Genomic DNA, 27,903 nt, shown 5'->3' on the forward strand with positions numbered 1-27,903 from the left:
CAACTGTCTTATTGCTTTAAAATATGTTAATACTGTTGTATCATATATGTTTATAAATATACTTTGCTGATAAAGTATAAATAAAACATCAGTTTATTATCAATTTTGCAAAATGACATCATACCAGTGTCGTTATCTCAAAGAATACAAGCTGTCTGTCTATTACAATTTTTCTATTAAAACAAATAGTTCGAATGACTCGAAATATGTATCTTATATCACCAAAGACGCATGTTTTAGATTTTAATACACTGCTGTATCAATAATGCTTCTCTATAGACACTCGACCATAATCCGACGTGCGTTCGTGTGTAATCTTGCGAAAAGTGAAAAAAAAACTAAACATCTGCTCTAGTTAGTAACGCATTGAGTCGCGGCCAGGTAGACCAGGATATTAAATAGTGAAGGTAAAACGGAGGGGAACGAACCATAGAGTGCATCGGGCCAGGTGCAAAAATACTTGGAAGCTTCCAGATAAACGTTTAATTACGGAAGACGTTTTTTGTGCACCAGCAGGGAAAGATCGTGCGCTGAGTTTAATTAGAAACGATGCCAGTTCGATTTATCGATCTGGTTTAATAGTTATACGCTCAGGTATTTTAGCGATCGATGTTGCGATTATGTGCGATTTTAACTTCACGTGAAAGTTCACGTATATGCAGTTTGTACAGTTGTACGAGTGGAGCAAAAGAGTAACGTTATGGATAATGCTGATAAGCAGTATCATGCTTTTGATGTAAAGGTATGGTTTTATATTTATATTTTAAAATATATACAATGATATAATGCAGCTGCTTATTTATTTTTAAAATTCAATTTGACTTTATATAGTTTTCATAAAAGATTTATTTCTTGGGGGTCGACGCAAGGTGGCAGTAAAAAATCTAACCCCTCCTTGCGGACTGTTAAATTTTTGAGGAAATGCGTTCCTGACCGGAAGCTCCTATTGAAGGTCCCGGGACAGGGAGGCCAGCGTGCACAATTTGTCCACGAGGGGTCCGAAGGCCACCCCTAGGACGATCGATACGCACCGCCCGACACCCCCGATGCAGACACCCCTTCGCATTCGCTGTGTGCCTTTATGACGTCATTCCGCCTCCTTCTCTCTATATCCGCACAAAACTTTTGGATCGCTTCTACGCCAAGATGTTTTTAAACGTTTTCTAAGATAAATTTCGTATTAAAATTATATTTTTTTTCTTATGAAATTAAAAGAAATGGAAGAGAATTACTGAATTTCAGTACATCATACGACTTTCAAAATGATTAAAAAATTTCAGATATGGCAATAGTTCTGCGTATTAATCTTATAAATATGAACATAAATATGGTATAAGTAAATATGGGTCAGAATTTGATTTATTTATTTATACGAAAATAGCTTGTAATTTGTAAACTACAAAAAATTAACATTATGGGCATTGATTTAGAATAGATAATCAAAATTGCGAAACATATTTATTAAAAAAATAGCATCAGTAGATAATGTACACAACTCAATTTTAACATATTTGCTACAAATAAATAAACAACTGTTCAAATAAAACATTGAGTCACTTTTTAGCACATCATATATATATATAAATGATATACTCATAAACATATAATTGTCTATTACACCCTCTGGGCAATATCCATTACAAGTCTAGTGGTTGTTCGCAGACTCTTGTAGATTTAATGGACTTTGTAACCGCACCCTGATTAGTCTATCGCTTTTAACGGAACAACACCTGATACCTTATGTATAATTACATACATAGTTTGGTCAGTTTTGCGGTTATTTCCATTAGAGCATATTCTATGCAGTTTATAAGCTGTGGTATAGATGCACAAATACTCTTAGAAGATAGAAGTTCTTCTTCCATTGTGCATTCTGGACTGACAGGTCGGATGCTCCACCGGTGCTTTGGAGCGGTGCGACCATATCTGATGAATGACAATGGGACTATGATATATTTTTAGGGAACAAAGACCGGCTTATCTCTTTTGCTGGGTAGCAAGAATTATTTAATACATGTATACATACAGTAGCACATAATGATTTTAGGTGTATCATTTTATATATAAATTTATTTATATTTTTTATCTCTAAATATATTTTTATACAAAGTTTTTCACAAAAAATATAGAGCAAAAGAGTAGTGAAATATTTGTCAATCATTGACATTGAAAACATTGAATAAATATTTAGTAACTACTGCCGTCTTTATATTTTTTTTGGGAAATATAATAATGCAGTTAAAATTTCGACTTAAGTTGTTTTATTTTTTTAAGTTTGTGCATATTTCGTGTTTCAAACAATAAAAAATTTTAAGCAATATTCCTTACATTCAGGTACTTCTAAAAATACTTTATAAGCTGATCCTGTATTGTGTTATCTACAAGTACAAATAAAAATAAATAAGACGACTGTGTACAAAAACCTTCTTGTCCCATTAATTTTTTTACTATGTTGTCGGAAAAATATGTTTTAAAATACGGGCGCTAAAGTATTCTTCTTCTGGAATAATAAAACTAGAAAATCATCGTCTTTGAACGACCGCTTCTGAATGCCTCCTAATTTATTATACCAAGAGCCAGACCACTACTCGTCAATTTATTCCTAAGAAATAAATTTCAACTATTATATATTACTCATTATTTTTGGTCAGTTACGTTTTTTCGAAAGAACCTTATGAGAAAGGAGTGCGTAAAAAACTGTAAATATGCTTGTTTAAAATGAGACATATTTTTTTTTAATAACGAGATATGATTTATTTATATAATCTTATTTTAATTATTGCATATTTGATATCTAAATAAATACTATTTTTGCGAAATATATATCACGTATACTTATATATTTCTACTCATGGTAAAAGTAACATAAATTAAATTTTAGCTATAAATGTTAACGTAAATATTATAGAATACGTAAATACTTCATAATATTTCTTACATTGCTATCCTAGATCGATAACATTTAGGTCTCCTTTCAAGTAATATGGGAATCTTCGTTTTTAAAGTTCTAAGCCATGTACGGATTTGGTAAAAAAAATTGTTTCAGCACTACCGGTAGTACCGAAGGTCAATTTTTGACCCAATACCGGTGTTAACCGGTATTGCAATCTCTAGTTACAACGGAAGATTAATTAAAATATTTTTAAAACTTTTTAAGAATGACTTTTCTCGTTCTCTTTATACAAACGATTGCATTTCTAAGCAGACATTCATTAACAGTTTTGATGCACAAATATATCAGTGCCTAAATATATGATTTTTGAATCATAGTGCAAGATTTCAATTAGACAATAACAAATAGTATGTTACTGCCTCGAATCATCAAAATTCACTAGATTGACAGGACTATCACTTCGCTTCCGACTTGGAATAAAGGAGAGTTAAATCGAAGCAAAAAGCACCAAGCGAAGCTACACTGAAATGATCTTTAGAAGACCAAGTAAAAGTCACATTATCCAGCTAAACAGTCACATGAATCTCCAGATTTTAACCCGATCTTCGAGACGATTTTAATACAAATTTAAATAATTTGTACTTGTGCAATGCCAGGCATAGCACATCCTCAAAGCAAAGTTCAATAAGTGCCTCCAACAATCCTTTGGGTTCAAAAACTTTGCTTTCGTTTATTAAGTAGTATTTTAATTACTCCCAAGTCCATGCATATACGATGCTAAAAATCAACTGCATCTCTTAATTCGTATGATGACTCATAATAAACTGACAATACTGATCGAACAACATAAAATGCTCAGTCACCATATTGAATCCATATAAAAAAAGAGCTGGAATAGTGACGTCACTGCGAGACTCGTCGCTCGCTGAACCTGTGACTCAACGCAAAAAAGAACAACTACGATTCGAGGAGACTGGCTTCGCCATTCTTCCATATATTTTAGTCGATTTGTTTCTCACCACCCTGTGTAGGGTCACGTGCTAGGTGCAACCGCTTGCAGCTAGGGCGATGGACCCGAGGCGGGTTGCGGACTTAACCCAGTCTCGAGCCCCATCCCCCGCCCCATATTGATCCCCTTCGGGGCATTTCGTCAGATAAGGTCTGGTGTGGGCGGGAGACTGCGTTTCGAATTCGAAGTGCCCGTTTTTCTTCTCCCCGGGAGGTAAGATCTACCTCTGTAGCCACCCACGGATACTCTTACTTTCGATTTGGTGGCGAGAGTGAGATTTAAAGCGCTTTGAAAATAATTGCTGTAATCTATAAATATTACAAGCAAATTTGACGCCAGGTGAATCTCTCGCATACTTTAAAATATCGATTTAATATAACGTTATTTTTCAAGATATGAGTCATGGACGAAACGCCCTTGAAGCCCTAGGTTCAATACCCAATTTGACAAAGAATTTTTAAAAATAATAATAAATAGATTCTTTTCTCAAATATATGTACATAATGTACAAAAAAATGTGGAATCTCTCTTGTTATATAGATATAATAGATACAAGTTCAACGATTTCGCATTTTTTGTGTCAATCATAATCAGCGGTCACGAAGGCCGCCGCGGTCAAAGAACGACCGATTTTCATACTCGTAATATAACAATTAATCCCTAATAACTTTTATAATCTCATCGTTATCATCTACAGTTTTTTTAGCATCGAAATATCCGATGAGCCACTGACTAACCGCTCTCGCTTTCGCGCCAAATTCACGCCGGCTCTCAAACTTTCGATCAAGGTAATATTTTTACTATGTATATAAATGAATGCGCATTATTTGACGCGCAACAACAATGCATATTATGTTATATCCAGTGTATTGTATTTCTGTCTCTTTTGCAAAACCAGAACTGAGCCGTCACGCTCTGTATCACCTGGCCGTCGGGTTTCGCGCCTTTTTGACCCACGCGTCGATGTTTAGCTGTTTTTAGAATGTTTTTATTGTGTCCACGTGAATGAATGAATGAATCCAATCGTCACATGGGGCAATTGGGACAATGTGAAGCGACAAGTGAGCCGAATTTCAAACGGACCGTTTAACAAATGTGCGTGCTCGTTTCGCAATTTGTGACTTAAAAAGACGAGCAAAAAACAAAGCAGGATAGGGTGACGTCACTAAGACTTTTAAGCATTTTGTGACGCGTTCGTAGTAAGTCGGTATTGCTCATACGCTGCCGATTAAATTGAGTTATAGTATTTGATTCGACTATAATAATACTTTGAGTATGTATGTTTGGTTAATCTTAGAATGCATCGCTTGTGATATTTCGTTCTGCCTATGGTTTTTAAGCTCTTATTGTCAGATAGACATCTTGAACAAAAAAATAATAAATGAGAAAAGGTAAAACATTTCATCTAAATGTAAAATAAAAAATAATTTAATGCATTGTTAGTAGCGACTCCAATCTGAATATTAGAATACCTAATATATTCGCCCATTTTTTAACTATTCGTTATGAGAATATTTGTCCAACTATTCATAAAGCATTCGTTCACATTTATAATAGAATATTTAAAAAAATGTTTTAACTGTTTTTCCAAGTTTTTCCTTGATGTACTGCTATTGTATCAATATGTGTTTTTTGTTTTGCGAAATTTATCTCTTTATATTTAAGTTATTTATGACAGCTTTATACAAGCCAAAAGCCAACAAACAAAATAATGAAAAAAAAACACTTTAATTACCGAAATTCTATAAATAACTCACATTTCCAAATTAATATTATGCAACTGTGTCTTTTATTTATTGTGAAACAATACAAATCATGTTTAATTTTAGGTTTATTTAAAGTAATTTATTACTATAATATATTTGAGCATACCGAGTTGCAGATGCTGCAACACATACAGCAACTAAATGTATCTTTTTGGTAGCATGAATAATTCAAATGAAATTATTACATACCTATTTCAAGTTTGCTTTACGTTTAAAACAAAAATATATAGTCAAAGTATAAAAATATGTATATATGAATATGTATGCTACACAAAATCAATAAAATTGCTTATTGTGTGAAATGGGCAAAAAATTGCATAATTCACGAAAAGTGCAAGCCCGTTGCTTCATTCATGAATTAGGCAAATTATCTGCCGAATGCGTGAATTGAACAGGAGTTGTTTCACTTATTTCGTTTATTGAGCAAAGTATATATTGAAGCTCTACTGGTGGTGTTTTTCGTAACTATAGTCTATTTATTTTCAAGAGTCAGTGCGCAAGAACATTGTTTAACGCGTAATCAAAATGTGCTCTTAAATTTCTGCCTTGTGCTTGGTCGTTCTCAATGAAACGATTGATCTTACGGCGAACGACCAATCACAGGGCAGAAATTTAAAAGCATGTTATGATTACGCGTTAAACAATGTTCTTGCGCACTGACTCTTGAAAATAAATAGACTATAGACCAAATGTCATTTCATTGTATAAAAATAAATCAATTATTAAATACAGTGATATTCATCTTCATTTAGAATGCCAAAACAGTCTAGAATTATATACATATACTCTTATTAACAGTTATTTTGAATTATTTGGGTGCTCGCGAGCGGTAGCAAGCGAGAGTTTATTTAAAATAGTGAACACCCTTGATTCGTTGCAGAGAGTTATTTATGGCGTGTTCACGGTTTTGACCAACGCTTGCTCGCTGCCGCTTGCGAGCACTTAACCTGTACAACAATTAAATTAAAAACGTGTTATAGTTAGGCTTACCATAATTAGCTCTAAACTATGATAGTTAAAAATAAAAAATAGTCATTTAAAAAATCTGCTAATCTTCCGACCAGATAAAATATGGACCACTATTTTTTAATGAAAATACTATTCATACACTTTACAAAATCAATCAATTTGGACCCTTCAATAAACGTGACTTTTCGCAACTGTCAAAAATTACATTTGCCTTTGTTACCAAAAAGTTTTTAATATATGTTTTAGAGCAAATCTTTTGAAATCAGACTAATTTATCGTTTTGTCGCCAAAATCAAGTAAATATCTTTGTGTAAAAATGTTTTTTAGTTATTTAAACATATAAATTAATTTTTATTGTATGATATAAAGCAACTGTACTTTTTTCCTTAAGATTCTTATCGAAGTTTTTTTTTTTTTGAAAAACCGTTATTTTGAAACAAGATATCGGTGCAAACTGACTTAGTCGAAATATTTACATGTTCAATTTTTGTGATTAATACTAAAACATTTATTGTATCTACAAAACCCTTTACACATTTTTGCCTTTTTAATTAGTTTTGCCAAAATACAGTAAAACTATTCCCATTCTGTGACTTAATATTTTGGAATACTGTATCATTAATTCAATATAAATATAATTTTTTTTCTTTAATTTTTATTATAAGTAAATAGTTGTGGTTGATGTTTTTTCTATTAGATTTAATGACTATGTATTATGGTTTTTCTTTGTCTTATTTCGCATTGATATTGACCTATAGAAACTAAATATTATCTAATATTTTAAATTTTAACTTAACCGACCATTTGGGTTAAATTCATTAACAATATATGTATTCCTTATTTACAGAAACAATTTATAGAAACATACATTTCCTAAACGATACTATAATTGAGCGTTAAAGTAATTATAGACCGGTATAAATTGATTAAATTTGCAGAACGATATTTATACACATGCCTAATTAAAATACTGTTAAACGTAATTTAATCAAATTGTAAATATAAACATTTCACAAATGGTTAAATGTAATCATGTATTTTTAATTAAGAATTTATAATAAATTTGATAGTAATGTTTTTGAGATAGTAAATCAATTTAAACATTTTTGTAATATTATACATATAATAAAAGTTGCATGAACTGTATATGACATAATAATTTGACAAGTTTTGATACATTACCTCTGAAAGGGTAAAACTAAGGGATGAGGCACATACGACCTTCATGTGCCATATGTGGTCATTTGTGACATTTGACAATATTTGAACACTGTGTGTACTTAATTATAGATACGCTAATGGCTACATTCGGATCAATATTTTCAATGAACTTAAAAAATATATTTTACAATATTAAAAGATTGAGAAGCTCAGTGGCATCACCGCCAAGAAACTCGTTTATCGCTCTACCTCAAACGCTGAACAATTTACTGATCACACAAATGTCTTATATATTTTTATACACCCGTTGGATGCATTTCAAAAGATAAATAAAATAAAGGTCATCGTATATGTTAAAAAAATTAAAGGGCCTACTCAATTAACTCGGCTGTGACTTACCGGGCTTCCGTTTCTCATTAATATCGTTATCTCACCTGGACTACCTGTCGGCGGTTTCCGGTTTAAAAAAAGTTGCCCAAAAAATATACTCAAACAGTATATAATTCATTGTTTTTTTAACGTTTGACACGTATCGCGTGCACTAGTCATTTTTCAATTATTTAAAGCGACGGATTGTGAAATTTTAAAATAGTTACGCGTGGAAGCCTCCGGATCCCCAAAATAACATATATAATAACCGCACAATGGAATTTATAAACCATAATTGAGATTGAATCGTTGCTACAATAGAAGGAATTTATCGTTCGAAAACTGACGCAAGTGAGTCGTGTTGTATGTATTATACATACAAAAACTTGTCAATCTAGCAAGTGTAGAGAACAGCTAAAACGTCCTTAGTGTGTTATATTTTTATTTTTATATTGATTGATAACACAATGAGAACTGTATCGTGCGTCTTTGACCGATGCTACGCTCGTAGGCGTCGTAGTCTGATTATTTTAATAAATTACAATGGTGTTAATTTTAAATATATACGCTATGTTAATTAATGATTTTATCACATCTTTTTATATAGAACACTCTTACCTTTCGGCAAAACGTTTTCGCGAAAATCCTAATTGCGCTTTTCGCACGTAGATGCGGTATATATGTATGTATACCAATAACACTGAACTGAACGATTGATTTATATTTTTTTCAACACTGTCACATTGATCCTATGTCGTCATTAATTTGTCGGTTATCACTTTTGTATTGCACTGTACTTGAGAGACCCTGCAGCGGTCCGTCCTCAACGGCTGCCGGCTCGGATATGAGACACGATGAAAGCTGCGCTATTGAAAGCGCGTAGATGCCAACGCCATCCAGCGTTGAAACGGTTTAACTAACACAACATGATTAAAAAATCGCATAGCTGAATTTATTGTTTTCAACCAAATTGTTTACCTAACGTGCTTGAAAATTAGTTCTGTGTGAATCAACTATTTATGGAAAACCAGCATCATACTTTGATAAAATAACAGAAAACTACTCTACAGATAATAAATCGTGTATGTAGAAGTATTTTAATAATATTTTTTTAACAGTTCACCTTACTAACCACATTGGTGGATTAAAGAGGGGGGTATGAGCCAGAGATGTTTAGCACCATTGACAAACTCTTGATCAATTAATAACGAATAGTCGTATTTTAAATCTATGTAAATTAGCCAACACTGACATTCTAAAAATGTCAGTATTGTGTTTCTATACAACGCAACGTTATGTAATAATAAATCATTTGGATAATTAGTTTAATTAGTGAAGATACATGCAAAGTTCTCGTAGCATTTTCTGCGTCAGAAAACTCAAATCGTCTCCAAAGATCGGGTTGAACTCGGGTTGAATTTGACGGAAAGAGGGAAGCGGCTGCTTTCTTAGTCTTCATAGTCGCTGTCAAAGATATTCTTTTTTGAAACATTTTTGTTGCATGACCGTTGAAGCTTCCGAAAATTAAATTTGTCAATGTTATACAATTTTTTTCGTATTTAATGGCACTGAACGGCCCATGTGCTGCTTTTAAATAATCTCTCAAAATATATTATTGCCATATACGGTATTTACTTGTTGGGGTATGTAAATACTACATATACGACGTTTTGTTTATGACGCTTTTAACATATAATATGCGACAAGTTTTATTCTCGCGGCAGTGCGTCCATATCAATAAAAGTTTTATTCGTGCTGATGATTCCATGTAGTCTAGACAATGAAACCTACGAAACATCTACAATATAATCATTACTACGTTTTCCCTGAATTTAAAAATGTCGATAAAATAATCTTAAATTACTAAATTCATTTTTAATCATTTTATTTATTTATTTTCATGTGAATAACAAAAAATAATGAATAATTTTTGGTATACAATTTACGTGATTTTTTTATACATATTAGAAATATTGCCGAGTTCGTAATTTTTATGACAGGATGTGAGTCAGGTGATGTGTCATATGTAAATATGACCAGTGTAGAAACATGACTCTGGATGTCATTCGCTTGGATTAGTGCCGTGCCATTGTATGTGTCTACGTGTGACCACACCGGCCGGTGGCTGGTTGGCTGTTGTTGGGTATTTATTTAAGTGCATAATAACTTTTGTTTACTTCATATTACCTACTTAAAATGCATGGTGCACGACGAAAAATTAAAAAAATATTGGTCGGGGTGGAAAGGGTTAAAAAGGAGTCATAGTCGGTCGGTTTAGAGAATTATTTATGGAGTTAAGAATTGGCAATAGAGACATATATATATCCTATTTCTACAGATGTGGACATTCAATTTTGTATTGAATATCTAACCATGTACAAAGAGCAGACAAAAAAAACATACTTTAGAATTTTGAGAGGAAAATAAAAATACATATCTTCATTTATAAAAAAAATATAATGGTGATTTTAGGAACAGTTTTTGTTGAAAGTACCGTTTCTGCTTTAAAGTTTATTTTACGAGACAATTGATAGTTTAAAATGAAAATTAATTAAAATATATTTTTTTATAATTAGAGGAAACTTTCATATTTTTTAATTATAAATTAATATAACCAAGAATCTTTTATACTTTTAGTTCTAATTATTATACCTTTAATTAAATGTAATTATTTATCTTATATTATTGTATCAATTCATGTAGTATCCTTATTACAAAAGAAGGAATAAAATGTTATAAATTATGGTTTAAAATATTTTTTTAATACAAATAAAAACATTTAATTTTTTTTAAATGAATCACTCGGAACTAAACCGAAAACCGAAAAACCGTTTTTGAAATCCTGTTTTTTTGTACTAATTACAACGCGACGATTATGGACGATCTCGACATGGCCTAAAGTATAAATTTAATAATTCCTTAATCAAATTTACAGTAACAATAAAAACCTGTTTGGTTACTTTTTAATTTATGTTTTTTTACCAGGCAAAATAAAAAAAGTGTTGAAGAAAAAAGTTTCTTTCAGTAACTAACAATGGAGTTGTCAAATATTTTTTTGTGTTGTATATTTTAGAGATGTGTGAATTTCATAACATGTTTATCAAAATGATGGGAGCAAAGTGGCATCATTAAATGATGTTTTGTCCTAAAGTAGAATGTGAATTAGCTAATTCACATTTAAACATATTGATCTGTTATTCATGAACTAAAATTTATTTAAATTATAATGTCGCTGAATAAGTGCTACTAGTATTATAGGCCGTGTAGAAAAAAATATGTCTTACTATTAAACTGTTATTTTTTTTTTTTAAATTCATACATTTTTAGCTTTTATTAAATTATGATTATTTGATTTAAGAATGTGGTTTATTTTCCTTTTCCTATACATTTTATTTATATTTTGTTCTTCCATCATTTTCGCAGTTAAACTACCCTTTTAAATTAATAACAGATAAGTTTGGCCGCACATCGCAATATTTTGCATCGCACTGAAACTGTTATCTTATCTAATTACATTCTCTATACAAATTTGATTTTTTGTGTATGGATTGTAAAATACTCATATAATATATACAACGAAGAACAAGTTTAACTCTTAGGATTCAAGTTATTGTTTAGCTGGACCTAATCGAAAGTGAGTGTTTTCCTCTGTATTTTAAGATTGTGTCAGTTAAGCTCCGCTTAGTGCAAGCTCGGCTAAAGTCTAGTAAATTCCAAGTCGGAAACGAATTGGTTGTTTTGTATCAAATCCTGACGTGTCTGAATGAGGTCAATTAGTACGGCCGTGTTATTACTTACATACTTTGAATGGAGATAAGTCCAACGTCCCTTCCAGTTCTCGATTGTCTGACCAATGCGACGTTTTGGGGCGGAGCCACACTATTTGTTATTGTTTAATAATTAACTGTATCTTCGTAAAGATGATTCAAAAATCAATTCATCGTTCTATGGATTATGATAAATATCTGTTCAGCGGATATAAAATATGAAGAAATTTTTAATGAAAACCATTTAATATGGTTGCTAAGATATGCAATCATTTCTTCTAGGCCGATGAAAAAAAACGCTTCGTTTTTAGAAAGTTTAAAGGACGCAAACAAGTAAATTAGTAGATATTAAAAGATTTTACAAAGTTCTTTCCAATAATTTTGTCGCAACAATTATGACTGGTCCCAACATTTTTTCTAAAAATGCAAAATGTATAGTTGTGAAAATGCTACTATTGGGATTGAAAATGTTGATAAACAAACGAAAAACTTAACTAACTGATAATACACCATGTATGTATACATGTAAAAGTATTGTTACTTTGATGACCTAATACAATTAAGTACACGTCTAAGGCATATAGAAATACAATATATATAATTCTAGACAAATATAGATATACCATTAATATTATTATTATTTAATTTTAAGGTGAAAAATACTAGTTCGATTGAGTTAAAAATACAATTTTTTTTATCAGATGCAGAATTTGATTGATTTTGATTTTCCTGATCATGTGAAATAGGATTTTACAACTAAATTTTAAAGTGTAATTTTTACTGTGTATATGAGGAACACTTATTAACATTGATTGATCAAGCCTTAACTTTGTTATCTGGATCACTCATGATTTTCGTCACAGGAATACCAGGAATTATTCACAACACAGCATAGAAGAACTGACTCATTGTTGCAGTTATTTTATCTATCTAGTTCTGTGTCATAAGAGACGATTAATAATGATTTGCAAATATCACATGCCTTAATGACATCATATTATTTTGTATTTAATAAAAAATATTTAGCCTGATCTGATTTGATTACTTTAATTTTCAATTTAATAAAAATAAAATAATTTATTTACAACTTATAGTGTATGATTTTTTTTTATATTTCAGGAATGGAAGCATTAGAAACCAGCATTAACTACTGGGAAGAAGCTTTGTCGAGGTTTACATCCGACTCTGGTGTTATTACAAATACGCCAGAAGAAACCGAGTTCTGCGGAGAACTTCAACAATTGATAGATGCAGCTTATTTACTTCAGGTACAGCAATAATTATAGACTACAAAAATATTATATTTATAAATAATTGATAATTTCAGGAACAATGTGAACTACTGTTCTTAGACCACAATTCTGTTTTGTTTAAATGCGAAAGTGGCAGCGGTGGACCTATGGGAAAAAACGCTTTTGTATTGGCAAATCAAGATTCATCAGCCGAATCTTTCACGTCTGCGAGAGATGAAGTAATTATATCATCATATTTCTAATGACTTTTACATATTAATTATGTTATCATTGATAGGTTGCTGATCTTAGAGAATTTGAAGAGTTCTCGGAATACTTTCCAGACATTGAAAATTTGTCATTGTATCAATCGGCGCTTAAAGAATTTGAAGTGGGAATTCCATCCAGGTATATTGTGATAATTTACTTTTATATATGAGCCTGAGTCTAAAATCTAAAAATCATAAAAACACTAGTAAATTATATAGCTACATACAGCGTTGATTAGAGATAACGTTCAGTTAGTTTACTCAGTTGTCTGCTAGATATATAATACTTGTGATCATTTTTAAGTAATGAAAACTGATCTAGATAAATCAGTAATTAATAATTGACGTGTGACCATTTATGATCTCAAATAAGGTGGACATCTGTCCCAGTAAAGTTCATGAGATTCTGCATGATTGCTCGTTGGGTGCCACGGCTGTTAAACCTAGATCAAAAATTCAATTCATTTATCGTAACCACAAAATAGATCATAAATTATCTTCTGTTCGTGACTTACTCGCTCTATAGTTGTGTTATACCAACAATTCAACCCAGAAACAAAAAAATCAATCATCAACCATTAGAAGAGTTTATGAGAAAATATCAAACAAGTTCTTAAACTTTGTTCTTCACGAACATTCTTGACACATGTGTTAATGCATCATTATATTGTATTATTCAATTCTGGAGCAATGAAGAAGTGTATCTTATTATGTTAATGCATACCTACAAGTATACACTAATTAGTAACGCCATAGATTAAAGCCTGTGTTCCACCATAATCACTAATTCTTTATCCAGTGTTTACCACAACTTCAATTAATTGAAAAACATTATGAGAAAAAATAATATGTGTTTGATTTATGATTTTTTAATGCTTTTCATTTGACTCGCCCTTTTATGTATAATATCACGTATTATAATATTAATATATTTTAGATCATTGCGTACTGAAAATGTTGGTTGTGGATCTGATACAGAATTTCTTTGCAAGTTACACTGTATCCGTCTCGCGTTTCAAATCATATTCAAAGATGCCAATACTTGGACTTGGTTTGCTGATGCTGGACGCCAGTTACTCACAGATTTACTCTTATTTGGCGATAGAGTAAGTTCATATAATCTATCATAAACTACAATGATTACAAATTTATTCAATTTCAGGATCCGAAAGAATTTTTAGTTGCATACGAGGAAATGCTAACGTGGATCAGTGATGATGATAATTGGGAACTATTGAAAGAAGAATTGGAAACAAAAGGAGTTACTGTTATAACATTTTATGACGTAGTCTTAGATTTCATTCTGCTCGATGCTTTTGAAGACTTGACATCTCCGCCGTCGTCTGTTACAGCAGTCGTACAAAATAGATGGTTATCAAATGGATTTAAAGAAACTGTAAGCTTATCTTATTATAATTTGATTTTCATTATATTGTCACTGATTTATTTTTTCAGGCCTTGCAAACTGCTGTGTGGTCCGTATTGAAAGCTAAAAGACGGATGCTTAAATATCCAAGTGGATTTATGTTCCACTTTTACAATATATCAGAACAATTGTCTCCGCTTATGGCTTGGGGATTTCTCGGACCTGATGATGGTCTAAAAGAAATATGCATTTATTTTAAGGAACAAGTTATGCATTTCTTACATGATACATTCAATTTTCAGCGTACTAGATATAATTCAATCGAAGAACTGTCCATTGATGTGATGATGCACATTAAAACGCGTCTGAATAATATAAGTCATAAACTTTCTCGCCAAAACATTTAAAAGTATAATAAAACTCATCAGTGCTTTTTGACTTCATACTTAAGTTTATGATATCAGTCATAATCTAATTAAATCAGTGTAGTAAACCACTATTTTAATCAATTTTTAAATATTTTTTATTATTTATATTACACCTTTAATATATTTCGACAAATTCTTTACCTATTAAAAAATTGACAAAAAATCATTAAATTAAATACTTAGTGTGATATCACATTCCAATGAATATTTATAATACAAATACATTACATAATATAACTATAACTATCATCTTTAATATTATATATAATAGTATACAATACACGAAAACTTACATTTTCCTCTTTGTGCCCTAATTTAAAATGATCTTCTAATAATGCTTTATATTTACTATTATACCTTTTGTTATTTAATATTTATAATAGGCAATATGCTATGTTTAAGTAGATACATAGTATAATAATATATTATATATTAATTACGTATGCCTTGACCCTTAATTTTATTATTATTATAAAACATGCGAGATATTATTCTAAACTTAATCAGTGTGGTAAAAATACTCAGACGAAAATCCAAGTCTGTCAATTTATAGTAGGGTGCTATTTAGCAGGGAATTGTTTTGAGAGATATGTGCATTTAAATAAATACGTACTTCCATAAAACTAATTGTTTGTGCATTAATGTAAGGTAAATCTTCGGATTTTTCTCTTCGGAAAAAGATTCGTTGTAGACTCATAATGTGTTCACTATTCTGACCAATGCTTGCTCGCGCCTAATCTGTCCAACAGTAATGCACAAACAATTCGTTTCATGGAGCAATAATTGAATATATTGATTATTTAAATTGTCCTCTTTATAGTATACTATTACCCTGTAAGTGTAAATGTGATAAATTATAAAACTCCTACAAATACATTAGTTTGTCAATATAAACTGTTCTAAACTTCAATGAAATTGAATAGATGTTGTAATTTTTAATATTTAACTGCTTTATTGATATGGCATAAAAATATATGTATTTTTTATCAATATATCATGTTAAGAAATAATACAGCTACTTCTCACGTCAGGTTGATACTATCCTGACGTGAAAAGTAGTACTTTAAAACGATCACTTAAAAACATAAAACTTGTGATGATATTTTGAATTATTTAATTTTTGAAGTGGTATTTATTACGTATAGCAGTGGTTCTCAAACTGTTTCGACTCTCGGCGTCCTTACTGAATCCAGAATTTCTCAAGACGCCTTATGTCAAAATATAGCAAGTACACATTGGGAAATAGCTGATATTTTGTTTTGAAAAATGGTTAGGTAAAAATAATAACAGCAATTGACTATCCCTAGAGAATTTAGCAAACAGTTATTACTAAGTGAGTTGATATTGAATTTAAAATGGAAATAAAATTATGAGAATTTTGTAATAGCGGCACCTGTGAGAAAGCCGTGGAACCTCGGGCGCTGCGGCACACATTTTGGGGATCACTGAGGTATAAGATGGAATATTTATTATTTTTGATGATTGTAAATATGTTTTTATCATATTTTTTTTTTGTTATAAACTATTAATAAAATATTGAACAGGAAATAGTCTTCTTATTCATATTCTGGACAAATTTCAAGGGGGTCATTTGCCCTCTTTTGTATTTAGCCAGAAAAATGCATGTCATATAATGAAATACTATGGATTTTAATGAAAGCAAAATATTAAAAAGAACGACCACTGACTGGCCAGCTTTTGCCTGAATTTGAAATAACGTCCTGAAAAGCTGAAATGACGTCCCTGATTCTAAACTCAAAGAAAATCTAAAAAACAGTCAAATCTATCTCGACTTTAGTAAAATCATATTGGAATATATTTTCACCAGTAGATATATATTTTTACCAGTGAAAATATAATTTATCTGGCAGGTGCTAGTAAAATTATATTATTTCAACTTTTCATACGTAGTAACATATACGTACATTTACATACTTATCATTATTTATTTAAATGCGATGTATAAATGTTACAGTGAATGTGTATTTTTCGGTGAAGTAATATTTTCACTAGTGAATTCCAAATACATTTTCATCAGTAGAAATATATTTCTACTAGCGAAAATATAATTTAACTGATAGGCGCTAGTGAAATTATATGCTGCTCTAAAATAACTATGAAACTCAATTTGACAGTTTCGAAACGTCCATTTGCTTCCAAACTCAAACCTAACCTACGCGAGCTAATCAAACCCAATTTGACCTAATGAAAGCTCCAAAATTAATTACAATTTTAGAACTTTCATTAGGTCAAATCAAGTTAAATACAAACAACCAACTCAACTCTCGGGGAGAAATAAGATGTCGCATCTCTCATATTGCTCCATAGTTTGTCTGCACTTCGATATTACACTATATATTAAAAATAGCTATCTTTACCGATTTTACTACGGACTTCTGATATGACAGAATTGGTTAAAGTGTATTTAAACTGAATATAGGTCAATAAGAAGGCGCAAAAACAATTATCACTTCTCAGCCGTCGCCGACACAGTGGGAACGCTCGTTACCGAGCGTTCTCACTGCAACGGCGCCGACACGATTTTTTACTTCTGAAAAGAAATAATTGTTTTTTGCGCTCTCCTATTGGTCAAAATTCAAAAAGGTTGTTTTGATTTATTTAGGACATGCAATACATACTGTTATAATCGTACTTCGAAGCGCCACGTTTCAATTCATATCCCCATGCAAAATGGACCAATCAGGGACGAGCTTCCCACACCCAATCGCAGAAGGGTTTTCCCCCACCAACCAAGTGCATCCGGCACGCGACTCGACTACTATATAAGGAGGGTCACGGCCGGCGTACATCACTCTTTCTTGGGAATCCAAGCCGGGAGGAACTCTCCCTCTACACTTCACTTCACGTTGGGATTCCAACTAGGGAGGAATCTCTCTCTTCTCATCAAGAACTTCTGAAAGGGAGGAATCTCTCTCGTCCCATCAAGAACTTCAGAATGGGAAGACCTCTCCCTCTTCAAGAACCCATCCACGTCCAGGAGGAGTCCGGAGTCAAGACCGTCCGCGAGTCTTAGCTTCGTAAACCAGTCCACGAGCGATTTTGTATCGATTTAACTTCTAAATAAAAACATCAACCTACACTCTCGCCTATATTATAATGTCATTCCTAACAATACCATGTTTTGCTGAAATGGTTATACTTATACTCACCCGAGCAAGAAACTTTCATCCGGTCTTAAAATACTGACTTTCGCGATATACGGACGTAGGGGGTAAGTAAAACAATTAGAAAGAGAAAATATAATTATTAAGATGTGTTTAATTGATCAAGGATCAAGGACGCATGTGAAAATCTCCGACTTATTTTTAAGGGAACTGCAACACCAATATATAATAATATCTAAAGAAAATTTTACAACTCCATTTTCACATAGAACCGCTACTAAATTAAAAGCATTTTTATAAAAGCAAAAAATATTTTTTATTATAATAAATATTTTTTATTTTCATTATCGTAACATTGATCTTAAACACAAATTAAAATAATAAATATTTTTTGTTATAGAAAATTACAAATATTTTATATACATTTTTAGAGAATCGAGTGACAGCTTACGTTTTAAAAAAATTGTAGTCGGCGGATTTGTTATAGCTGGACAGTAGACCGCTATAGTGGGTCCCCTTAAATGTCTACATTTCGTATTCCCCTACACAATGGTTTAATATAATTAATTCCAATTAAATTGATTTAAATCATATTATGATAATTTTATAAATGCCCTTACTTTAATTAAAAAAGTTGTGGGTGTATTTTGTGTTAACTTATTTAAATAAAGAAACGTGTAAATTTAATTGAAGTTGAAATTTTTATTTGATTTGAATTAAATTGATAATATAAATATTTTTATATTGATATTTTCCATATTTAAAAATATCAATGGAATAAAAAACAAAATAGTAACAATAAATTTTGTGAAAGGTGTGCGTTCGCGAACGCGGCGTGTCGAGTGACCGAGTGGCAGTAGCAGAACTAGGCTCGGTGTTATTGGTCGGTGGCAAAGGCGGCGGCGACAGGTGACGTGACGCCCCTCGCGACGTTTACGCGGACCCCGGGCGAAGCCCCGAGGCGCCCCCGTGCTCCTGCGCCTTCTCATGTGTCCTTCCGCGACCGCATTCTTTGTGCGACGTTTGTCACTTTTTTCAACCTCCACCTATTGCACTCGCCATACTCGCATTTACGCATCAACGATTTGTAAAGTGCATAAACACATGCGTTTTTATTAAAATGCAAGGATGTGCCTACGAACATATTGAAATAATAGAAAAAACAAACAAATGACAATTCCTTCCATTCAATAAATCATTTTTTATTTCTTTTGTTTTCAGCCAAGGCTGGAGGAAGCCATGACGTCGACCCCAGCGAAAATGACTCGCACTCTGAAGAAGTTGGAAGTTCCTCGGCCTCTGAAGGCGAATAATGTCACTATACAGACCAGGAACTCTGTAGTCGATTTGAAGATCAGTACTGGTGACTACTATCAATTATAATTTAGTTTCTCCATTATTGTTATTGTGTAATTGCTATAAATACGCGATGCTCTCATATGTCAGGTTCAACTCTAGTTTTCAGACAGTAGCTACACCAGGGTTCACATTAAGAGAAAACCCCAATCTAGCTCATTTCTACGTGAAAACATTATTTATAAAAAAAAAATATCAAAAAAGACAATATCTCGTCTCGTCATAACTTCTAAACTATCTAATATAATTTAATAAAAAAATTAATTCTAAACTCACCATATGCTAAGTTTTAAACTAAAAATACACTGAAGAACGCGCGTGTAAAATATTTTCCAAGTCCTTGTAATTATTAAAAAGTTCAGTCTTAGGCATCTCTCTTAAATTCTATATATATTATAAACAAATTCAAAATATTTATTGTAATATAAAATAATTTCAATCTTGCATTTTTATTTTGGTTCGTTAATAGGCTCAACATGACACTCATAATTAAACTGCATATTTTTTGATCTCACGCAATGATTTAACTCTAAGTCTATAATTTACACTAATTTGACACCCCCGCATGCTTCTATTAACCCTTTCACTAGGCTTCTATAGAAGTCATTAAACCTTTGAGCATAATAATATGGTTATTTAGTATAATTTAAGGATGTAAATCAGTTGAAATTATTAAACCATAATATTTTTTTAAATATGCCATGAATAGGTACTCCCCACATATTAACAAATTTCAAAATGGCTCACAAAAATATCAGCAGCAGTGAAAGGGTTTAAATATATAATATTTAAATATAATTATAATAAAAATATATAATATATTTAATATATTTTTAAATGAAGGGCAGGCTGCAAACTGAATTTCATAAATGAAGCGTACTGCTCTTGTGCATTTTTTTACAAAAGAATATTTCAATATAATGTTTATCTTAAGGGTTTTTTCTATAAATATTTCACACAAGTTCTTGCAGTGTCGCAGATAAGAATTTATTTCAAGAATGATTTTTCGTCAAAAAATTACCATTTTTACTTGAATTTATTCGGGGAAGTCGGAATTTTATGTGACCAAATCTAAAACCATATGTACTGCAGCTTTCTTTTCGAAGCCACTGGCGATGTTTTTATTGCCTTGTTTGTTTTTGACGTTTTCTCGGGTCTATATAATTTGTGTGCAAAGTGAAACTATCTTATGACAAGACATTTTTTTTATTTATTTAAGAGTTTAACTACTAAGTACTGAGTGAAATTATCTAGTAACATCTATGCATGTATGTGCACTTTGCTCTGGCTCTTTTTGAAGTGTGCACGAATTGCGCTGATTTAGGGTAGTCATGTACAAATGCATTTATCGACAAATTAATTATGTAAATTGATAGCTGAATTGAATCAATACATCAAGTCAAGAAATTATGTGCTTAGGAATGTTTTTCAAGTCTCAAATTTTAAAGAAGTCATTTTTTGTCTAATAAAGCAGCTTATAAATTTTGCTGATTATAATTAAAGTAGATTTTAAGAATAGTATGGGGAGGGTATATGCTGCTTTACCAGTCAGCTATTAGTTAAGATTTATTTATATTCCACAAAGAATTGTTTCATCAAAGTTTCGATAAGCATATAAATAGACCATCGTAACTTGTACATATATATACATATACCAAATATTTATCAACCAGCTGAGACTGATGAAAAATTGAGTATGTTAATATGTATAAAAACGATACGTTGACTTATTTTAACATATTCAATCTGTGTTTACAGAATAATATTTAATTTTCTCACGATTTTAAACAACTCTATTTAAATGACTGTTCAAATAAATTAAGAAGCAGCTCGCCGATTTAATTTTTTTGACAACAGTCATGCGCCAGCCGGATTGAACCTGTACATATTTATGCTTACAAATTCTCGTAAATTTGCCAATGAGATATGTAAATAATGCATCAAACTCGTTTCTTATATATGTATAGCATCAGAATGTATTACGTTTTATGCATTTAATTTTGTTTATGAGATAAAAATTGATATAGGGGATAATATTCTATGCAATGATACATGTGTGTTGACTCAAAATGAGATGAAAGTTTTGTTGTGTATAATATTTATTGCACAAAATAGGTTTACATGATAATTAGCCGATAATTAAAGTTAGACATTAGAACTGTTGAACTCCTGTTGTTTGTTGTTTGTCTTGCGATGACTCAATAGAAATACGATTTTTCATAGTGTCAATGTCAAACTGCATCATCTATCTGGGCTGAATAAGTTCGTCCATCCTGATTTCAGGGCTCGCCTGTTCACATTAAAGTAAAGATATGTGCAACAGCTTGAGGTCATGCATTGACTAGCGAGCGAGGGGGGGAGTATTACCACAATTGCACTGTATTTGATAATCCAATCTGACCTCATTAATAAACAAACAGCCAACTTGCTTAAAAATATTTTAATTAATTAATAATATTTCATAATTTTATCGCCTGCTTTTTTATTTATTTTTCAGTTGACGATTTGATAGTCTTGACTGAGACTGTGGCTTGTGAATTGACACAAGGAAAAAACGATAGATGCCTCCAATCGAAGGTAGCGCTGATGTATCAGCATCTAAAGTTGCACGGCGCTCAACTGGAGCCGATATATAAAGATCTACTTGACCGTTTCTTCGTGATATTCAGAAACAGCTCGCAAGACGACGGTCTTGATAAAAGGGTTCGAATTCACTTGTTGGAGCTCATAGAACTTAGAGCCGAACAATGGCAAGAAACTGATCATATGAGTCATTATTACAAGCAGCGGGTCACTCATGCTGAGGTGAGTTTAGTGGTATTGAATAAAAATTGAAAAATAATTATATAATTAATCAGTATGTAATTATCGTATTGTTAGTCCACGCCGGTCGCTGCCGCCGATACTCTCATTCTGGGAGATATTGTTATTCCTTCGATACCTTTGCCTGCACCGGAACTACAGGCTCCATTAATACTTGGTCCTGGTGAGATTCTTAAAACTTCGGGAAAGTTTATAAAGCCGACCAAGATACCAGGAAAGAACTATTCAAAGGACGAGGTTGTTATTCGAAACGCTGATTCTGGAAAAGGTATATTTTAAAATTATTAGGTCAAAACGTATAATTTACGTAGAAATTATCAACCGAGGTGGAAATGATTTCTTTACATACAATAACTGTAGTATGTAAAATTATATTTTTTTACTGACTCGAGGCTGTAGTAAGTGACCATTCACCGGATAATATAGACATGCATTGAAATATCACTATATTACAATATATACCCTTATATGTGTTTTATTTACTAGGTACATCAAATTAAATGTACACAATCTTTAGTTGTTTGATCAACTCTATAACCAGTACGGTGGAATTTCATTAAAGTCCTCACTCAATTAAAATAATAAAGATTTTGTCTTACAGTTATGGGTATAAAGGGACGTCGAGTACATATGATCGAAGAACTCAGTGACACGATAATATCTTTTCAACGAGGTAGGCGCCAAGAATATGGTGTATGATGTTTGCATTTTCTTTTTTTGTCTAGCTGCATCGTTTTGTTCTATTCAAGTTTCTTTCGACAATCATCTATAATCTAATAGCGGAGCAAACATTTTTCCTTTTTTAATATTTAATTTTGACGTAATATAATGCTTGTCAATGACTCGATAACGTACGTGTTGTAACTCCTCCCTCTTAATTAATTTATTTTTACCTGCTTACACCAAAATATAATCAAATGTATCTAACAGAATTTGCGTCGCCTTTCTTGCTTTACGTAATGTGAATATGTGTCGTTTTATTTATTACGTAATGCGCGAAGGAAGCCTAAACATAATATCAGTAACAAAAAAATAAATATATCATCACTAAGTTTATTCATTAGTAATTTATTATCTAATTGCTATTTTGCACCCAATTTAATTTTTATAATTGCACATTTAATTGAAATTAACATAATTATCTACAATGAGTTATTATTGTACAAGAAATACATTTTCAGTCAGTCCTGGTGCTAAAGAAAGACTTGTTCAAATAACTGGACCAAACGAAGAAAATGTCAAGTATGTATAATTTTTTTATTTTGGAATTCAACAAATAGGTTTTTACTCGAAACTAAATTTTAGTCATGCCAAACACCTTATCGGTGACACGATAAGACGCAATGCATCCCCAGTGAGGTTAGATGACTCCCCAGCTAATCTAGGAGATTCTACGAGCTCTTTGAATTCGTCCGCATCAGAAGAAAGCGGTAAACCGGTTATGCACTCTCATAATCGACCATTGTTACATAGCTTCTCAACCAACGATGCCACTTTGGGTGAATTCCGTTATACAGTGACTATAGGCCCTCATTCCATAAAGATCACTGGAGATAATCTGAACATTGTCAATGTGAGTGTCTTGTTATTATTCGCATATTTTGCTTTTTTCAAAAATTATATTTGTATCTTATATTTTTTAATAGACTGCAAAACTGGTTCTTGATGAGTATTTTGAAAATAATCAGTTTGAAACGCCTGTCGCAGAATATGGAGAAGTATTCCATTATGGCCAACGGCATTCGTTGGATTCTTCGGGTATCACCTTGAGTGGACAAGAATTAAATAGCAACGGGAACGATACTAAAATTAACGGTTTGTCTTCACCGACAGATGATGATGTGTTCATTAAAAATTCTTCAGGTAAATACATTATATATTTATTTATTAGCTTGCTTAACAAATCTGCTGTTTTAAAGGTAATACAAATGCTTTTTATAATTTTAGATGAAAATAACGTAGATACACTACGCAGATCTCGATTCTCGATCGGATCAAGCTATTCGGATGCAATTGAAAGTTTGTGATTTTTGTTTTTTTGTACTGTTTCTTAATGTTGATACATTGTCGTAATTTTTATTTATTTATACTTACAGCTGAGAGATCAAAGTGCAAACTTTCATACACACGTGATATGCTATTTCATTATGCACTATCTCCTCTCAGCAAGCAACAGCCGAACATAAACTTACCGAGTGAAATATCTAGAAAGGTAATTACGTATAGTCCCATTAGTAACCTTTCGCTAAAACATCCATCTGACGATTTTTATTTCAACGTTATGTATCCTTATTGTACTAAAGCCCGGGTGGGACGGATTCCATTGGACTTTCTAACTTACTAAGCTATATTGTTTGCTTTTATATTTTGTTAAAGATCTGTTTTTTTATTTATTATTTTATGATAATAATAAGATCGGTATTTTACTTTTTGTTCCTATCTTTATGCTAGTTATTAACAATTTTTGTTCCTTTATTTTCTTGTTTTTTATTTTATTTTGAATATTTGAGTTTTAACCAAAGATGTTCCTTAAAACTCTTGATTGTAATAATAATCAAGGTATGAATAATAAAACCTAATACTCGTATAATTTTATGTTGTGATGTGATGTTATGAGATTATAATGTATCTTTTTGTTACATTGAGATTAAAGTAAACGGTGCAATCCAAATGTTTAATACTGTATTAAAATGTGATTTTAAAATCGCACTAAGGATTGTAACATGTTTCATATGTTTTAACTGTCATTTCTTCCTTTATTACAAATAAATAAATTCAAGCATGCTCCCATGTATCTTGACGTCAGACTTAAATGTTAACAAACAATTATTAATATCATTGTTGTTTAGAAAAAAGTCATTGACCAACTGATATTTTTCTGTAAAATATACTATACTAAAAATAGCATGTTGAAAAATATAAAGTAAATACTAAGGAATATGCAAAATTAAGTATTACATACTAAATGAAAATCATTGAGAAGACATTGACTCTGTAATGTATATTTTCCATGTAGAAGAATCACTTTTCTCAACCTCGAATAATCTTGTTATGTGAGAAATCATAAAGTGAAATGATTAGTTTTTCTTTACAATTTAAAGCATTAATTTGGTACTAAATGATGTTTTACATTGGTTTTCTCAGTATCAGCCCTATACTTCAGAAGTTGACCTTTTCCATACTTGCTCATTCATGTTAGTACAAGTATGCCAAAAAGTCAATTTCAATCCAAAAAGGTAGTCAATGATCACTATAATAACGGCGATTGTAATGTAAGTAAAATATTTGTGATAGTTGAGAAATATTAAGTTTTGTTTTTATTATTTTGTTATGCATAATGTTAAGCAATGCGTACTGTTAATTTTTTTATTTCTAATACATTTGAACATTGTTATGTTTTGAAATGTTATTTTTTAAATAAAAATAAAGTTAAACTATTCAAATGTGTAAATTCATTTTCAGCATTATGCAAAACGTTTTACCGATGAAATTCATTATGATGTTAAAGATAGCCCTTCGCAAAAGAATCACAAAAGAGACTAGTGTTGTTTATTATCATTATTCATTTTTAAAAATAGAATTCCTGTTTACTAACGCTCACGCTTTCTGCACTTCATCAAATCTATACCCTAACTGCTTCAATTGTGATGAATTATTTTATACGGAATGCACATCTAACATGAATTTCTGATTAATTTTCCACTAATGATAATAATGCCTCACGTTTATTTCGCAATAACAGGTATGTGAAATGTCTATATTCTATAATGTATATTTTAAGTAGTGATTTTTAAAAGTAATTTTCTTTCTTTAAACAATTACAGGCTAGTTTGGATTTCAACGGCGAGCTTTACTTGCAAAGAAACGAGGGGAGGCTATCGATAAATAGTACATCTGAGGATCCTAAAGAATCTCCTGAACCGGAATAATCTCACATCTGAATTTTTTTACGAAAAGTGTGTCAGTTTCGAGCTGGAGTGTGTTCTGTATGAGAAATCGGAAGACAAAAAAAGAATAAAAATTGGTTGATTGTTTTATTTTATTTGTATGTATATTTAATATGTTGTTGTATTTTAAACAACATAAAAATAATATGCAGAATACGGTTTATAAAATTAGTTCTGTTATCTACTACGAAATTGGGAAAAGGACCTTAATAAACTAAAAATATATAAATATAAAAAATAATTATAATTACTAATTGTATGATCTGTTAGATTAAAAGTACATCTATTAAGATCGTTTTATTGGTGAAGTTTTTAGCTGAACAATGAGGGCTGTCGGCAAAAGTAGTTTGCCGGCGTTCTTGTCGAAAAAATGTATATTTTTACTGTTATGCATCAACTAATGTTTTAACCTATTTTTTTATTCCTTACATCTCTTGACGCAAGATGGTAACGATACAGTATTTGAAAGTTTACTCACCTTCTAGTCTACACGCCATTGTTCTAGATTTTTTTATATGAAATTTTAAATTATTTGTTATTGTAATAAAGCTTTATAATCTCAGAAAAATGTAACTTGTTAAAAATTATGTGATCAAATTTAACATGTTGACATATTTCTAATAATATTTATTTACATTTTATATATGTTATGTATTCTTATTTTATAATAAATTATTTATAAATTTTAAAATGTGTTGCATTCTTAATACTATGTTTATGGATTTTTTTTAAATATTTAAAACTCAAATTTTACTGGAATATATAAATAAAATTATTATGATTTATAATATTTTATTTCATTATATTGCACAAATTGGACAAAATAATAGTTATAATAATTCATTAAACAACAATAACAAATTTATTAATTCATATATTTTTTTATGTATTTATACATATGTATGATACAATGCGATTTAATGTACTTATATACATATGTATGTATCAGTGGTGTGCCGTCCATATATGCGGTAGATTCAAAACGTCAACCGCATGCACGATTGATTGACTAAACACGAGCACGTGTCGGCTGAGTCGCTCGCCATCCACCGTACATGCGGTTGACTTTTTGAATCTACCGCATGTGTGGACGGCACGCTACCGGTACGTATGTATATATGTAATAATATAATGTGTTTTCTTTACAATATACTAACACATATAACACTTATAAATATTTATTAAATCTAAAAAATTACATTTATATAAGTGAATTATTATTTTTGTAATTATAAAAAATCACATTTTTTGATCGTCCATAATAACAATTTGGTTGGGCCTTTTAGAATAAATTTGGAATAGTGTTTATATTCATTTTAAGAATGAGTTGTAGAAAGAAGTTGTTAAAATTGAACAAAAATAAATCAGAGGTAAAATTTGGATGCCTAAATTTTTCTCATTTTTGTTATAAATACTTAAAAAT

General features: G+C 31.1%; 3 protein-coding genes across 15 annotated transcripts in view; 2 read left to right on the forward strand and 1 right to left on the reverse strand.

Annotated features, from left to right (window-relative positions):
- Positions 1-9,013, reverse strand: part of LOC148226169 (protein unzipped-like) — a 31,368-nt gene extending 22,355 nt beyond the window's left edge. For both annotated transcript variants that reach the window (XM_088203597.1, XM_088203596.1), the window contains exon 1: positions 8,786-9,013. The gene's annotated coding sequence lies outside the window, so the exon portion shown is untranslated. The remainder of the gene's footprint in view (positions 1-8,785) is intronic.
- Positions 1-15,341, forward strand: part of Miga (mitoguardin) — a 99,128-nt gene extending 83,787 nt beyond the window's left edge. The window contains exons 1-7 of one of the 3 annotated variants that reach the window (XM_088203594.1): positions 371-407; positions 13,054-13,202; positions 13,262-13,405; positions 13,465-13,574; positions 14,373-14,541; positions 14,598-14,831; positions 14,891-15,341. In XM_088203594.1, coding sequence (XP_088059720.1) covers positions 13,056-13,202; positions 13,262-13,405; positions 13,465-13,574; positions 14,373-14,541; positions 14,598-14,831; positions 14,891-15,208 — 1,122 coding nt within the window. In that variant the 5' untranslated portion in view covers positions 371-407; positions 13,054-13,055 and the 3' untranslated portion in view covers positions 15,209-15,341. Of the gene's footprint in view, positions 1-370; positions 408-602; positions 743-13,053; positions 13,203-13,261; positions 13,406-13,464; positions 13,575-14,372; positions 14,542-14,597; positions 14,832-14,890 lie in introns of those variants that run through there. The other 2 variants (XM_088203593.1, XM_088203592.1) reach the window with 2 other exon arrangements.
- Positions 15,342-19,209: 3,868 nt separating this feature from the next.
- Positions 19,210-26,554, forward strand: mxt (Eukaryotic translation initiation factor mextil). Of its 10 annotated transcripts, none has more exons than XR_015812279.1 (12): positions 19,210-19,263; positions 19,576-19,717; positions 22,208-22,515; positions 22,591-22,801; positions 23,135-23,206; positions 23,715-23,775; positions 23,839-24,106; positions 24,180-24,396; positions 24,481-24,552; positions 24,630-24,745; positions 25,996-26,275; positions 26,358-26,554. XR_015812279.1 is itself a non-coding variant. In XM_088204009.1 (11 exons), exons 2-11 carry the CDS (start codon positions 19,594-19,596, stop codon positions 26,460-26,462), a joined length of 1,554 nt encoding a protein of 517 aa, XP_088060135.1. In that variant the 5' UTR covers positions 19,210-19,263; positions 19,576-19,593; the 3' UTR covers positions 26,463-26,554. The 10 variants fall into 10 exon arrangements, 6 of the variants coding, with proteins under 6 accessions (XP_088060135.1, XP_088060137.1, XP_088060134.1 ...); XR_015812278.1 differs by having other exon boundaries at positions 26,112-26,275; XR_015812281.1 differs by lacking the exon at positions 23,135-23,206.
- Positions 26,555-27,903: the final 1,349 nt, after the last annotated feature.

This window comes from Plectrocnemia conspersa, unplaced genomic scaffold (assembly GCF_051122295.1).
Source record: "Plectrocnemia conspersa isolate PC_06_02 unplaced genomic scaffold, ASM5112229v1 ptg000014l, whole genome shotgun sequence".
Lineage (NCBI taxonomy): Eukaryota > Metazoa > Arthropoda > Insecta > Trichoptera > Polycentropodidae > Plectrocnemia > Plectrocnemia conspersa.